A 17,151-nucleotide genomic window follows, 5' to 3' on the forward strand; every position below is an offset into this window, starting at 1 on the left:
GGTGGAAATCACTTGACAAACTTTCTATTTTTGCAATATAGTTATTTTCCAGTCAGTAGATTTTCACATCTTCTCTCACCTTGATCCTGTTCCACCATCAACAAAGACAGAATGTTATGGAAAAAAACAAAACATATGCACATGTATAAATACAAATGCATGTGTTTTGTTGTTGCTATTGTGGGAAGTGAATCATTTCCATTCATTGAGGAAATAAGTGAACTGAAAGCAAAGCTGCTCCTCGGGTAACTAACAGCATTAACAGTGGCAGCAGCAATGGGAAATGAGACGGAGGCTTTCATTTATTCATTGATTTCCTCAGCAAACAGATGGGATCTTTTGGACATGGCACCAGTAAGTCAGGAGGGAAGAAACAGTGACACTCTTCTGACCTGCCAAGACATAAAGTTCTGAAGTGACACATCCACCCAATTTACGAGTCCGCTATGGGTTTGCAGTAATCCATTATTATTTACCTTTTAAACCTAAATGTATCACTTCACCTTAGCTGGTAATTGCTGGTTAGTCAGAATATCACAACTATAGCTAGATTTAAAAAAAAAAAACTAAACTTAAAACTTATTTAGTATAGAAATTACCCAGGTTTCATTGTGTGGAATTCTAGGCAAAAATACTGAGTTTCCAATAACTTAGCCATCCATTTTTCTCATTTTTCTAGTTTCAACTGAATCTCTACTGTTTCTAAAAACAAACCAAGTGCTTAAAAAATCTGCTCAGTTGTTTTTTCGTAACAAGTTAATGTTTTTTGGTTTTTTTTTTTTTTTGGCGTCTGGAATATGAGCCGTTTCAAAAACCTTCCGAATGTAAAGTCACAAATCAGAATCTCCAGCGAAACCAAGTCTGTTACTTAGCAACCCCAGTGGAGCTCAGCCCGTTACCTAGCAACCCAAGCTGTATGTGTTGTCCAATAGCTGCTGTAAAAGACAAGTGTTCTGTTGATGACTAAGCATCCAGAAACCACTTGCTGCATTGAGGAGGAGGCTCCACTTCTGCTTTTCAAAGATTTACAGTTGTATAATTGTGCATCTATTTGAAGACATTGTCACAAGTTTAAACGTTGAGTAATGGAGTGTGGCCAGCAGCAGTTTTATGAATAAAAACTGACCTTATACAAGCCCTAAGTTGATCACTTTTTCTTGAGAAACTAAATAACTAACCATTTATATTATGTTTATGGGGACTGTATTGTAAATACAACTCTACTTTACTCTTAGCAGCTTAGCCTTTTAAAAGGTACATAGGAAATTAATTATTGTAAAAAGTTCTTGCATTAATCCAGCTGTAGATCTAATTGAGGTCAGAGGAATCACTACAAAGCAGATTAGAAACTAAAATGTCTGCAGCAGTAAAAGAACAGATAATATGGAGAAAGTTTTGTTCATTTCCAATCAGCAATCATGATTCCAATCTGTCAACATTAAAGCACAGTTTTTAAATTACACGTGTATCAATTTAGCTTTTAAATGCAATATGCTAAATTTCTGACAGTATAAAAAATATTAATTTTAACCACTTGTGTCGAGCAAATGTGTTTTACAAATATGTTCACTATTTGAACAGTTTTTCAAGTCCTGCTTGTTCACATGTGAACAAACAAAGGCAGCAGATGGGCTGCTGCTGAATTTCTTCATGCTCAGCTTCCTTTGCCTTCCCAGGTGGTGAGAATCAGTCAGAACCAGATTAAACCCGCCTTGCACTCCCGGCTGATTCTGGGCTTTGATGTCGAGATAAAGCAGCGATCCCAAAATCTCAATTTTTGTCAAAGCCTCAAATCAGATTTCTGCACGAGACTTCCAGCTGGTGGAACAAACACCATTCACATTCCTGATACAAGCATCTGGTGCAAAAAAAACAAAACAAAACATCAGCTACAGCAGAGAATAAAGACAAAGAAAGCTTAATCTTGTTTTGTCTTGTCTCAAAATACATTCTGATCCTCTATATATTTCTACATCTCACTGCTGCTGTGATGTTTATCTGAGAGGTTATAAAAACAGATTTAGATTTTGATGTTTTGGCTTTTGTGCTGAAGGGTTTAAAGACTTATTCAGCCACTGTAGCATGGATTTTGTGCCTAAGTGTGTTTACTTTAAATAAATCTTGTTTGTGCAGTTTATTTTCGATGTTGCCTTCAGCCTGAAAGCTAAAAGTAAAGCTTTCAAATGACCATAAAATAGTTGAACAGGACAATCTACTCTAAAAGAGTTTTCTTGTTTCTGTCTGTTTGGCAGAGAATGAGTTTGTACTTTGAGAACTAAACTCTGTAGTTTCAATCCAATTATGGTGAAGAAGTAAAGTTAAGATCTAAAGTTAAGATCCAACTGGCTCTGTGTCAGAAACTGATACAAAGAGAAGAAAAAGCAATGAAAAAATAAATCCTGTCATTAGGAAATGGTGGGAAAAACATGATAAGGAAAATCTGCAAAGTATTTCTCACATGTAACCGTCAAAGTTAGCCATGTGTTGTCTAATGTTATACAGGTGGAGAATTACTCATCTCCACCTGTAGACAGAACAATATTTAAAGCCAATCAGTGAATGATTATCACTTATTACCAGATTAGGTCACAGACTGAGCTTTTCCTCACCGTCTCTCCGGTTGAGTTTAGCGAATCCCGGTGCGTGGCTGCTGGACAGCTGGGAGGAGCTCCTGAAGGATGAAGGCAGCAGGTTGGACACCAAAGGGCTGTCACACTCTTCTACAAAACAAAAAACACAAAAAACATGGTTAAAACTATGGCTTAAAATGGATTAAGTTTTAATTTCAGTGGTCAAACAGCTAAAAGTTGCTTCTGCTCTATTTTTATCCACTTATGACAGATCTTTCAAAGTCATTTACCAGAGTACACAAAATTTGACCAGAAAAATTATGAATATTCAGATTTTCTCTTCTTAATCATGCTGGATGTGGATTCATTCCAGTTGTGTTTAATACCCAATAAAATCTCCAGCCCCCTTCAAACTGTGATTCAGAAAGATGGCCACAGAGATAATCTCTATCTTTAGGTGTGAACCCATGTGAGAAAAGTTTGTCTCCCTAAAGTTGACTGGCAGCTTGTCCTTGACTTACCATGCTTCTTGTTTCCTGTTCGCTGCCATTGGATCCAGACTTTCATCTCAAACAGAGTGAAAACTTTCAGCAGCATTTATATCCAGTTGTCTAAGCAAAACCCAAACATGCCTCCGTCTAACACCTTCAAGCTAATAGATCTTGTATTTCTCCACTGAGACAAGAGCCAATTACTATGATTCATGCAGCAGAGAGATCCAGGCCTACAACTCTGACAACGAGGCTTTGGCTTCGATTTCTGTGTCAGCCTCAGCGATCACGTCATCCCAGCAGCACAGGTCTCTAATTTGAGTCCTCATAACCAGAAAATGCTTGATCAGTTTAATTGCGCAGAAACACAAAAATTGGGTTTATTGTATATTTTTGTTTTTGAAAGAAATGCTCCAGTCGTAACAGCAATTGGGTTTTGCCATATGCTGTTCATCTCTCCGTGTTCATTTTTGTCTGGAAGATGTTATCATATTAGTTCATTCTTTTGATTTTTGTTTATTTGTTTGTTATTGTTTTCTATTCTGTTCTGACACTAATTTTCTTAAATGAAATTATAACACACTAGGAGAAACCTTGTCTGCAAGCTAATAAAATCTATTTTGAAAGAACAAAAAGATTAAAAAGTTAAACACTGTCGATTAATTCCTTTTAATTTCACTTCATGTGAATAAATCAGAGCCTAGTGGCATTATAATTTCAATATGTTCAAACCATCAGTGTTTTAAAAAGGATATAAGTTTAGGAATGTTGACTTTTAAATTTGAGTTGCTTAATTATAAAAACTATACATTTCAACATATTCTGAAAATGTCCTAAACAGCTTAAAATAAAACATCAAGGATTTTAATTTTCACAATTTATGCTGAACTGCTTTTATGTAAAGAATAAGGGGATTGTGTGAGTAGAAAACTGTTTAATAAGCTTTAAGGTTATGACGCTGAACAGGGTGTTAATGTTAACATCATAATTTTATTTTTCTTTCTAATCCTATCACAATGTCCCAAACTCGATTCCTCAAAAACTTTAATGCATGACACCTGAAATGATACAGCCTACCAAATATTTCACTCGAGCAGTACTGCGATGCTGCGGATACTGTGAAGATGACGGGATTTAAAATACTGTGAAGCTCAAATGATGAGATAAGCAAAGTAAACTGTATCAGACAAAGTTCTTACATCTTTCATTACTGCTCCAGTTTTATCCAATTTGACTCACACAGCTTGGGTTATCCCACAGAGCTCGATCACAGCTGCCAAAAAACAGAAGTGCCAAATTTTTAGCAGAAGTCATTAAAAACCAGAGCAGCATAAAAATCTACATAATTGACAAAATGCATAGTTCAGCTTGCTGTTAAGTAAAGACACACAACATTTTCCTGTTTAGTTTGACACTTGCAGAACGTATTAAGGGAATTTTAATACATTTCTCAAACTGAGGAAGAAGAAAATGTTCCCAAATATTGTTGTTGGATTTTAACTGGGTGGAATTGGCAGAAAAGACAAAGAAGACGACAGGAAGTGGATGTCGACTTATCGCATGAACAAATTTATTCATGTGTGATTTTAATTACGTTTCTTTTTTAATGGAAACACTGTGATTGTAAAATTGTGTTTTTTTTAACATTACGTCAAATATCGACAAAGTTTTTGGCACATTTAACATGGAAACGCAGGTAGTGAAGACGGATAGTAAACACAAAACAACTGGGGACGTACTAAAACTGATCCAAGAGAAATAAATCCAAATGCACAAAGAGCAAAACCCAAATTTTATATCTAAATCATAAACAGAGAAACAAATCACAAAGGAATTAGCTAGTATGGCAACACCATTCTAGCAGTAATGAAAACAGAGCACTAACGTATCACAGCACAGGTTCTGTCATAATCTTGCAGATGATAAGGAAAATGGTTTTTGGCCATGGTTTGTTTTGTTGCAGTCATTTCTGATAAATACCATCAGTACTCAATCTGTCTGATTCTAGATTACTGGCGTCAAAACTGTATTCAGATGCTAAATGGGTTGTTTTCTAATAATATCAGAAATAATAGTTCTTACTTTTTACAAACGTATTTTGGGAAGAGAGCTTTCCAAAACTTCCAAATAAATTTAACAATTTTTTTTTCTCTTTCGAATAAATTCTCTCAAATTTACAGACTTTTAATCTTTTCCCAACTTTAAATTTAAACATTAATCCTGTCAGATTAAACTTTTTCTTCAACGTTATAATATGTACAAACTAGAACAGTTTGAACTCTCATGCATATTTAATTCCACCGGGTTCCTCTGAATAGATGGGGGATTTTAATCCCTGCAGGCTTTGCCCTGACACTCACTTGTTACAGTGGGTGGTGGGGAGAACAGAGTGTAAAAAGCAGGTGAATTACAGCCGTCTGAAAAGGTAAAATAAGAGGGACGGCTCTCCAGCGTGGAGTGCTATAATCCCCGAGGAGATAATGTGCGATGAGAGCACAGCCTCGCTGAGGTAGCGTTCAAAGAGAGGGCAGCGGAGTTAAAAACACACTGTGGGCTTTCCTCAGCGGAGCGTTGGCATTTAAGAGCCAACGTCTGGATCTTAAATGGAGTGACCCGGTGGAGCAAAAAACAGGCAGCTCAGAGGACTCACCAGCTTTGTGGAGGGTTTAACTCTCAAACCAACAGTTTCTATTCTTATTCACACAATTTTCAAGTTTTCTGAGAAACAAATGAATAACTAAATTATATAGCTCCGTGTGGATCTCCAGTTTGTTTGTCTAGAAAGTTTGGTTCGCTTGGGGAGATGTGAGTGTGTAAGCAAACTCTGATGCGGACCAAAAACTTTAAACTCTGATCTGCCTAAAAAACTAGCTCTCGGTTTGGTTGAAGTGAACCCTGGACCGGTTTGAATGATTATGTGAACATCAAGCCGACCATAAACCACTCCAAAAGCAAGAAGAGGACTACAGTGAAGGCATTATTTAACATAATAATTGACAAAGGAAAATAAAACTAAAGTGCAATGCTCTTCCAACAGTTTCAGGACTAATAAATTGTGATGTTTCTTTCATAAGACGAAGTTAAATTTGGCAATGCCAGCTACACAGTACAGTGGAGTATTTATGGACTCTTGGAACCACAGCCGCCTGCGAATATTTAAAATCCCCAAATACTTAAGACCTCCGTTAGAAACACTTTTTTTAAAAGTTAAAAAACCAAAGCTACTTTAATATGCATCAATACACACTGGAAACCATCTTAGCGCTACAATTGAAGCTAACATCTACAGTCCATCACCAAAGAAATGGTGATCAAGGATCGGTTGCTTTAAAAACACTAATCAATAGCATGTCGAGTAGCATTGCAGATAGATATTCCAGTTTCCCAAGCTGCAAATTGAAATTTTGAATTTATTTTTAAAAAGTCAGAGAAAAGCTAAATTTTCCATGAATAATTTGTAGCAGATTCCATGAATGAGTGAATCCGGGAATATTGAACGGCAAACAGGCAGGGCTCCAAAAAAAATAATTTTCTCTCTACCATTAGTTGTTAAGCTAAAACACTTTGTTGTCAGTTAAATGTACAGAATCTACCAAGAAAAGATCATAAAAATAAGCCTTTAAATCCACACTGCACATAAGAAAACCACATAAACCTATTTCCAAAAAGGAAAAAAAGCAGGCAATGTTATAAAAGCTCAGACTGGGAATGACAATAGAGACCTAAAACACTGTTATGAGTCGAGATAAGGGCACTTTAGAGCTGGGGGACCTTACAAAAAAAGGAAATCCACTTGAACTTCACAATAGTGAAATTTTTGATTTGTTCTGTGATACAAAGCTATAGGAGAAAAACTTGTTTTTTCCAAAAGTTTACTCTTTATCGAAAACACAGGTATATTTGACATATTGAGCTATCTCTAAAAAAAAAATAAAGTATCCCCCACCCCATCACATGAATATTTGAACACATCTGCTGTCACAGGAGGATTTAGGGGTAATGAGGTTTTTCTTGAAACAAATCAACCCATCCAAACTGTCCCTTTGATTAGTCAGAGTAAAGAAAGTGTGATTCTGACAGCACAGAAACTTGCAAAAGATTTTTTTTGTTTAAAAAAAACTCTGGGGAGCAGAAGCCTTGGCACTGTCAAGGTTGATTCATCTCCTCTAACACGACAGGCTCGCTAATACCCACTTCGGAGGAGAAAGGGAGGAAAATACGCTCATTCACGTGCGCTTTTCCACTTTTATGCTATTTCACTGAATTAAAAAAACTAGCCAGAGTCCGTGACAGAGGCTGAGACCCTGAATACCAATGAGCTCCATCCATCACCCCAGAAACTGCAATGAAGTGAAGGTTTTTACTCTTCTGAGCTATGCAAACCCTCTGCCCCCCTCCATCCATCCACAAGCCCAGAGTTCAGCAGTCCGCTGTTCGAGACGAGCCGGCTCACTTAGCCATTCAGGGAATGGAGCAGAGAACAGGATAATGAGGCTCCAGCAGAGCTTGTTTTTGCAGCTCACAACTAACAATCATCCTCCAGCATAAAACGTCAAAGTTCATTTTACTAATGCGCACAGCTCTACCTAAAGTTTCGCCCAAAGGGGTTGAGCCTTTGGGCAAACAGCGCACTTTTTCAAGTTCAGAGTGAAGCCAAAGTGAAAACGTAGGTAAATCACAACATGGGTTTATGCAGACAGGAGGGAAGTCAGAAAACATTGGGTGCAGGGTAAATCTTAAACTTTCAGAATCATTTTCTTGTTTTATTCGTTATCAGTTTTCTATCCACAGCAGAACATATTCAAGCTACTTCTATTTAGGGCTTAATTTTTTATTAAAACAGGAAGGTTTTCATCAAAAATTCAGACTCAGATGCACACCTGCAGTTTTTTTAAAGTTTCTTAAGTTTTTTCATTGAAAGGAACTGATCTGGAAAAATTTTCTATGGGATGATTGTTTTTTGTTAATTTAATGAATTATCATCACTTTTGTCCTTAAAGTAACAAAATATCCACTTATCTTTATATTGTGGTCCATCTGATTAAATCATTTTTAGATATTAAACCACTGATAATTTGATCAGTTACTCAGTACTTGTGTAGACTTTTTACCAAATACAGTTTTTCTCTTGAGTAATTTCTTGGACGGATACTTTGTACTCTTACTTAAGTACAACTTTTGCATTCTCAGCCGACCTGTGACTATTAGTCAGTTTACCTCAGCAATACTGTAAATAGTATTTTTACACTTTTTATTTTGAGGTCTGCTTTTTAGAGTCTCAGTTTAGATTAACAACTTGGGCCTCGGACCTCATTGTATATTTTAGTAATTGTTTTCAATGCACCTTCAATAATCAGTAAATTCAAGCTTCATTTTAAAAAAAGACTGATATCTTTCAATGAAGTTCCCCCAAACTAAATGAAATACAACACTTCGCTACTATTGGATTTGCTGGCTTAAGGGATGTGAAAGTCTACCTTTAATTTTCAATTTGCGTTACACAGTTTTAGATTTATATTCTGGCCTTGATAGATAGAGAAAGCTGATTAAAACTGCTGAATTATTCAACAAGAGTCAATGTCTGTTCCAAGCCGCCTGCGGCCCGAGTTGTTAATTGATTAATTGAAATTCAGAGGAGTGTAGTGAGCTAACTAATACCCTGAAGGTAAGGACATGGCAGGAGCGCCCCTATCATAGTTTAATTAGCATAGCTTTGACATGTAGTTAATAGTACAAGATGAGAGAATCTGATCAGACTTCAGACCAGCATATGGCACCAACTGCACCACCTACTGCGCTGAATAACTAAAGCTGCAAATACCTGATTAGTTTCAGTTCGTTTACTCAGTACAGACGACTCTGACTGACTAATTCAAACCCAAAAAGTGAGAAAAGAGAAGAACAGCTTTAATAAGCTTTATTTTTTTCAGAGTGATCTTGGGTAACAGGCCAACACCAACCATTACTGGATGTATTCATGTTACACAAAATATATGTAATAATTCCAGAGTCAAAGAACTGTTAAATTTTTTTTTAGTCACATTTTATAACTTCAAGGTGAAGCTATTTTAGAACTGGATGGATATTTGGTTTAATTAATTAAGAGTAATCAGGAATAGCCACAGGCTTGATGACAACAATAAATAAATACCACCTGAAGATGGTGAACATTTTGTGAGAATAAAAAGTGTTTACCTTACTTTGGAGTTGTTTTGACACAGAGACAACTGTCATGAGTAAAACATGACTGATGATGTGCAGAAAAGTGAGACTTTCGGGTGATTGTGCTATTATGTTTTATCAACAACTGGACAATTTGCTAATGTAAAATTTTGTCAGCAATGTAGTAATCCCAGTGAAAATCTGGGAAAGAGTGACCGGTGAAGGCTCAATATTTTAAAGGGAGGGATGACAATGAAATGGAGCTCTTGAATAAATAAATCCAAAAACCTGGATTTGTTCAAGGTCCATTACACATTAGCTGTGTTTCCATTAGCCATTTAATTGCGAGATTTGACATTTCTAAAGTAAATTTGCTTAATAGGAACGAACCTGTTTAGAGTTGCTCTTAACCATAATCAATAAAACACTGATTTTACGTTTTAACAATTTGACTTTACAAAATGTTATGTCTGTTACTGGTTTTCACAACTGTTGACTATATGATGTGTTTATTTTTATGATGTAAAGCAGTTTGAACTGCCGTGTTGATTAAATCTTCTTTACAAACAAACTTGATTGATTGATTTGCCATAGAGAACTTTTAATTTCTCTATTAAACAACTTTTAATTGAAAGGTGATGGTCTTTTTTTGGTCTCCAAGCTTCTGGCTCTCAGAAAATGTTTCTCTTCACGATTTCCTGCAGTAAGAATAGTTACATTTTTAGTGCGGTAAATCAGACAAGCCTGCATGTCTGTGAATGAATGAATTAAACATGTTCATTGGTTGATATGATTCTTTTCACGCGTGAATAAAATGATCCAACATAAAATTACTGCAACACAAGATTTGACGTCTTTGATAAGACGTCAAATCACAAAACAGCACAGTTTTCTTTGGAGACTAAGTACTCCAGAGAAGGCAAAGTGCCATAATAGCTTTTTCCCCTTTATCTCAAAATATCTGTCAGCATCACATAAAACAGAATCCCACATAAACCGATCGCTCATATTACCCTAATCTACTGTTGGCTTTAACAGCAGAATCCAATCCTCGTCCCGTCTGAGGGTGTCACAGCGAAAAGACATGTAGGTGGCAGCGTGGGAGACAGAAATGATCAAAACGGCACCAAGGCAACATTTTGAATTTCTTCATCTTCAAACTGCCAGGTCTAACTTGTTTACAAGCCCACGGAGTGGCGAACGAAGCTGCTGAGCTACATGACTTTTTTACAGGGTTCAGTTCAAACACCACTGCTGAAAGCCAAAACATGGCAGTGAATCATAATGGCAGAATTAAGCTTACATTGAAGGAACGCTGCTGGCAACATCCTCTGTACTAATGGCTCCAGCAGGAGATGTGCATAGTAAAATACAACTAATCTGCCGGCAGCAGTAAGTTAATGATTTGAATATATTTACCTCTTAATTGAAGACATCAACATATTTATGCAAAAAAAAAAACGCAACTTGAGTCAGTCTGGCAAAAAGTGAACAGATATTCAAATGATCCAGAGCTCTCAGACAAATTCATTTATATAAAAACAGAGATGTTAAATTGAATTGGACACAAGAGGCTCTCACTTTAACACAAAGCTTTTTTTGCACTCCAGTGAGCTACAACCTTTACTTTTAATAAAGAGAGTGAACTCATTTAAAAGTACTTAGAGGGTTTAAACTGCAAACAACTGGCAAAAGGTCATGTTGGGCGGTGATGGATCAACGTAAATGAAGAGCTGGCACAGGCGGAGAGTTGATGGTGAATTTTTACGGAAAGAATAATGAACAAGAAATCACAATACAAAAGAGAACACAGATAGAGAGAGCAGGCACAAATAAAACATCGTTAAAGAGGCTAACTAGCTTTAGCATTCACAGAAGGCTCTGCTGTAACATAGCAAAGAGCAAGCAGGGAGTAGCAGGTAGGGTTGTGAGCGGCGTACACACTACCATGATTGACAGCACTGCCTCCTGGCTCTGATTGCTTGTGTCTAGTTAGCACTGGGAGAAGGCATTTTTGTCTCACACTGTCACGACATTGTGTCAGTTTCAACAAATATGTCAACAAATATTTTGTATAAAAGTTACATACTGCATTTTTAATGTAAGGACAGAACACCCTCTGCAGTAAATGGCGTTCCTGCATGCTGGTTAATTATGTACCAAAGTATCCATTTTCTGAAAAGAAATTACTGATACATAATTGATTAATAAATATGCTGTACAGTAGTAAATAGCACTGTTCACTTCCAGCAGGAAGGTCTATGCGGAAGTTCTTTTCTGGTCCAACTTCCTCCCACAGTCCAGAAACATGACTGTCAGGTTAATTGGTCTCTCCAAATTGGCCCTAGGTGTGAATATCTGTCCCTGTAATAAACTGCCAACCAGTCCACGATGTACTCCGCCAGTCGCCCAGTGACAGCTGAAGATTGGCACCAATCCTCCCAATAAGTGGGTATAAATAATGGATGGATGGATGGATAAAATTTTTTATCTGTTTATACCTGATGACCTTGGATGACAAAAATAAAACCTGTTGCTTCAACATGTGTTGAAGAAATTAATTGCTTTTGGCACAAAGGACTGTTTTGTCCATTTTTCGGAAAGGTCTGGGTAGCAGTACCTTAAAGAAAGGATGCTTCTGATCAGCAAGAACACTTTTCCTCCTGTTGAGAGATTTTTGTTTATAGATATGTTCAAAGGTATCCAACCTATTGCTCTGCACCTTACTGGCAGTAATCACTATTTTCCTCAGTGTGTTCCTTTGTTTTTCCTTTATGCTACCCAAACAGCATGTAATGCAATTAAGTTAAAACATCTTTAGCACATTAATATCAAATAAAGCCAGCTTTTTCAGAAAGTAAAACCTTTGCTGTCCTTTTTTCTAAAACAATTCAACTTCAGTCTGTTGTCCAGAGATACTGATGCTCATTAACAGACTGTATTGAATATTCTCTGATAGTCGTCAGACTTGAAGCTGTGACAGTCTGATTTGGTTTAAAATCAATCAGCATCTTTTTTGTTTTTGAAGTATCTAAACACATGAAGACACACACAAATTTAAAGGCTCATCTGACTTACACCAAAACAAGAAACAAAAGAAACCATCTTTGTCAGGTCCAAACTGGTGTCAAGATTAAATCCGCAGACTTTCATTATTCATCTTCATTATTTCTGCTCACAATCAGTGCAGATACTTTTTGACTCAGAGTAATTTGACTCTGTACTGCTGCGTTTCTTCTTAATGATTTAGATCAGAGAAACTACGAAACACTGAAAATGAAGTGAGAGTGAGTGAGATGGTAAATAAACTCGACTTTATTACTCGACAACAGCTTTCAAGCATCTACAATAAGTCTTAAGTCAATTTTTTTGCCTTTGTTGTTCTTTGTTTTGTTTAGATCCACCTTTTTCTGTTTAACTTCTGAGTGTTCATTTAGTAAACATATATTTGTTATTTCTGTCATGTGTTCAGTTTTGATTAGATTTATGTATTATGCTGAAGACGAACTGTCGGAAAGAGCAGGAGATTTTATAAAAGGCAGAAGCCTATTTCAAAGTCAAAGTACTCATAAGTTATGTTTGATATATACAACATTTTTATAACAACTGAAGATAACATAATTATTTGACTGTTATATGTCCCTGAATATACCTAAAACCGCCCCTTTAAACATTACCCAAACCTTCAGCCCTGTGTTGTATCTATGTTGTTTCCAACATTGTTACTGTTTTATTTAAGTGTTAAGTGCTAAGAAAATGGTTCTCCAGCACTAACAATATCAGAATAAACACAAAAACATGCACAGTTCAAGTACGGCCATCTTTGATGTCTTTGATGGACAAAACAGCGCCTTCTGGTGGACTAAAACTTATCTCACAATCCTTTTATTACACTTCTCCCAATATGTGAGCTTACATCAACACCAACAAAGAGATAACACCTGCAGCGAGTGGAAATATCATCACCTTCCTAAAATAATGGCCAAAGTCATATTTTCCCAAAGAAGGTGGTGATTTGTTTTTGTTACAAAAATCCTTTTTGGTAAAAGATGACTTGGGTCAATATTTTAAGAAGGTGACGATATGCAAGTCTATTGTAATCAAACTAATGAAATGAACCTTTCTATCCTCTCTTCTGATGTAACTACTTTGCATAACAAGCTCCATTGCAAATAGAGTTTATATGTAAATGTCCTTTAGGTTCAGGAAAGCAAATCTTGTCTTAGAAATAATTCAACAGACTAGAAAAAGTCTGTCCCAATAGTTAAAATAAGCAGATTAATAATAAGAGAGTTTTTATCGACCAATCTTTCTTTAGCTTCGATTCGTGAAGGTGAAGGTGGAAGAAAGTGGAACTGTTCTTTTTTAAAAAGTTGCTGCAGATTAAAATTAAATTAGCAGAACTGGAACAGAAGCAAACTCAATGTCAAACAGGATTAGAGTCACTTCTGAATCATTCATAGAGGCATTTTGTGCAGTCTTGCAAAACTGAACGCTGGACATTAAAACACAGGCAGCCTTGGCCACTGGGGAGTGAAATTATGGAGGCAGTTAGGAATGTCGCAGCAGAAAACAGATAGGAGGGGGTGCTGAGAAAATCATCTTCTCATTACTCTAAATCAAATCCAGCTTTTTTCTTTTCCAACACTGCTAGAAATCCTGCTTCTCCTCCATCCTTCCTTCCTTCCTTCATTTGCCCATTCAGCTCCTCCTCTGTCTTCTCGGTCGCCTCAGTGGTGTGAAATGAGGCGCTCAGAGTGAGCACATGTTGGCCCACAAAAACAGAGGAGTCAATCTGGAAATGGATTGGCCAAAATAAATAACCCTGCAGCAGAGGTGTGAATTACTCTGGCAATACGACCACAGGTTATGTGTGGACTCTGACCCTTTAAATGTACCTTTTTCTGGTTCCACACTCCACTTCCCTCCTCCTCATATACCCAGTGTGCTGTTCAGTGGTTTCTCATGTTGAAATTCAGTCTTACCTCTCCACCTTTAATGGCTACTGACTCAGCTCTGCCGTCCCCTCTAACACAAACTGAGCGGCCCCGTTTCTTCTCATCAACACATGCTGCAGAGCATTACGGCAGCAGGCTGTAGAGTCGTGGTCACACTTCTGACCTCATAAAAAATACACCACTGTGACAGAATTAAGCTGTGACCAGCATCTATTTTAGTAATGAGGGCACATTAGAACCTGACTGTGAAGCGTGAACCAATCTTGATGCACTCATGTCGAACACTCATGTTGGGGCACTGAAGTATTGCTCAAGACAGGAGTACAATATGGAGGCCACCTTCTAGACCTTCAAGGACCTTCAAGGTTATACTTGTTATTCTAGTATAGAAAAGACATATGGGAATGTGAGGGTAAAACTCCCAAAGCTGCTTCTCAGAGACACCAGCTTCATGGTATAAAAACATTAAGTCATCATTTTTACTGGAGATCTGTAACCTAACATGATAATTGGCAAAGGCAAATGCAAAGCACTTCAATAGTTTTAGGACAAATTTGTCTTTAATATAGCTTTTCTATTGATAAGAAATGGAAGTTTAGGTGTCTGTAGATGTGTGGAAATATTAGCCACTGATATGTGTGGGTTAGAAAACTCGAATACTCGAGTCCTCGTCTAAAATCACCAATTTAATAGTCAAAACCCTTAATATGCATTAATATGCGCAGTGTAAACTGTCTTAGTTCTGCAGAGGTTAAAATAAACAGTCTCCGGTCTTGGGGTTACAGCCAAGGAAAATGATAGCCGCTCCTGGATTACCTGCTTCGCAAACTCCAGCCAATAGTTGGTCAAACAGCATTTGATCTATTATTTTATTTTCCTTAGTCAGTCCCAACTAGATTCATTTCCGTTTGCAGATCCTGGATGGTTTCGCTCCATGGTAAAATGGTTATACTAGTCAGACCTCTCCAAATTGTGCACAAGCGATTTGAATGACAACAGACTGCGTTTGTTGATAAGAACCTGCAAAGAGGTTTCAGTAGTAGTTGGTGAGATATCAAGCAACAAATCAATAATTCTTAGGCTTGAGGTTCAAAACTTTTTATCAATTGTGGTGGAAGAGTGCATACTTAACTGAATGGGTTAAAACAACACACAAATATACTGAGAGATTTTGGAAAAACTGCACAAAATGACATCATCGGAGCATTTAGCACAGTTTCAGCTCGCTCACAGTCTGCCAACCGCGTTTAGATGCTGTGTTTCTTATTCTTTTCATTTAAACTACAACTTTTACTCAAGACAGCTTGGGGATATTCATTCATTTCACTTTGCTACAGTAAGTGTTTTTAAAGCAGCTCACATCCTAAAATATCCAGACCAAGAAAATTGAAAAATTGACCAATAAAGTGTTTCAGATATTTTATGACTTTCTTTTAATAAGGCAAACATGTAAGACTGCTTATCATGTAGCGTATTTTTGACACGACAGCAGGCAAAACTAGAGGTGGAAGATGAAGTGACGAGTCTTTTAATGACAATGGGGCATAGGAAGAGATCATGGGCATGATACCAAGATAATCCAATGAGCTTATATATTAAACCAGAGGTGGAAATGACAGAGCAACCAGAAAGACTAATCAGAGAAAAATGGGAGCAGCTGAGGGAGAATCAGATGACAGAAAACAGCTGTGGAAGGAGAAAACTGGCAGGCAAATGGAAAATTAAAAATGAATACAGAGAAGCTGAACTAGGACTCAAATGACAACAAAACAGGGGGGAAGCCTGACTGCACTCAAACAACAGGGTGTATAAAACACAAGCCCAAATGATTTGAGCCTGCAAGGCAAATGGTTTGGAAACCACTGGTTGAGAAGAACATCTTCAAACTGTGGAAAAAATGAAGAGTTTTGATGACTTTCAACACAGTCATCAGAAAGCTAAGCAACATTCTTCTCCTTAAAAGGAAAAGTAGTAGCCACCCTTCTTAAAGCAGATGCTTTGGCATATTGCTGCTCTCCAGAGCATGAAGATTTGTGATAGCGCAGCAAAGACCTTAAAGAAGAAATTGTTGCTTACCAATAGTCTGAAAAAGGCTATATGGACATTTCCAAACAATTTAAAATCTATCATGCAGCAGGTTGCCAGCGGCAAATTTGCCTTAAGGTCAGACCCTGCAATGTTTACAGATTATGCTAAAAAAGCCTCTGTTACCATGCTAAAAGCTAAAGCAGATGTCAACACAATTAGAAAAAAAAGAGCAAATGTGTCTTGTTTAGAAGATCTCTGACTTTTAATACTGCTGGAGAGACTTTCTTCATAGAGTGTATTGCAATGTCAATTGATTGCAAAGAAGAGTGGGCCACAGTCCATCAATATTTAAATTGAATTAGAATTTTGCAGAAAAAAAGTTGTTTTAGAAGGTACTGAAGTATGAATTACTTTGTTCTCTCATGGCTGTAGATCATTAAAAGTGGACCACTGTGGTACTTTTGGAAAAAAGGTAAATTTGTAAATAAAGTCATTATTAAAAAACAAGACTATAAATAAATACCCAACAGTCAGGTTAATATTATCATGGTTAGAAACTATAACACTAGTATGTGTTCACAGTTTTTTATATGCAACAAAGTATAAATGACTCATCAGTTTCTCAAAATTATCACATTATAGTTTTAGTGGTTACTTACTAACTTTAAAAAGCAGAATATGCAGCTGTGAGTTTTGATTTCATCTTTGTGTCCTTCGATCCCCATATACCAGCTGCTCAAATGTTTAAAAACAAACAGCCAATTGAAGAACTGCATGGAAATAACCTGAAGACTTAGAGAGGGGAATCTACTCGTCCTTGAGATAGTCGCCCACATCCCACAGCTCATGCTACTCAAGGTCAACTACATAACACTTTGGAAGGTTCCTGATGGCTCCATAACATTAACTTTGATAGCTCAGGCTGATGGCAGTGAAGACTTG

At 37.0% G+C, this 17,151-nt stretch overlaps 1 protein-coding gene across 1 annotated transcript in view; it reads right to left on the reverse strand.

Annotated features, from left to right (window-relative positions):
• The window catches only part of LOC102224048 (contactin-associated protein-like 4), a 105,260-nt gene that overhangs the window by 65,816 nt on the left and 22,293 nt on the right, over positions 1-17,151 (reverse strand). Inside the window, exon 2 of the mRNA XM_014474803.2 lies at positions 2,610-2,720. Coding sequence (XP_014330289.1) covers positions 2,610-2,720 — 111 coding nt within the window. The remainder of the gene's footprint in view (positions 1-2,609; positions 2,721-17,151) is intronic.

The sequence above is a fragment of the Xiphophorus maculatus genome, chromosome 6 (genome assembly GCF_002775205.1).
Source record: "Xiphophorus maculatus strain JP 163 A chromosome 6, X_maculatus-5.0-male, whole genome shotgun sequence".
Classification (NCBI taxonomy): domain Eukaryota; kingdom Metazoa; phylum Chordata; class Actinopteri; order Cyprinodontiformes; family Poeciliidae; genus Xiphophorus; species Xiphophorus maculatus.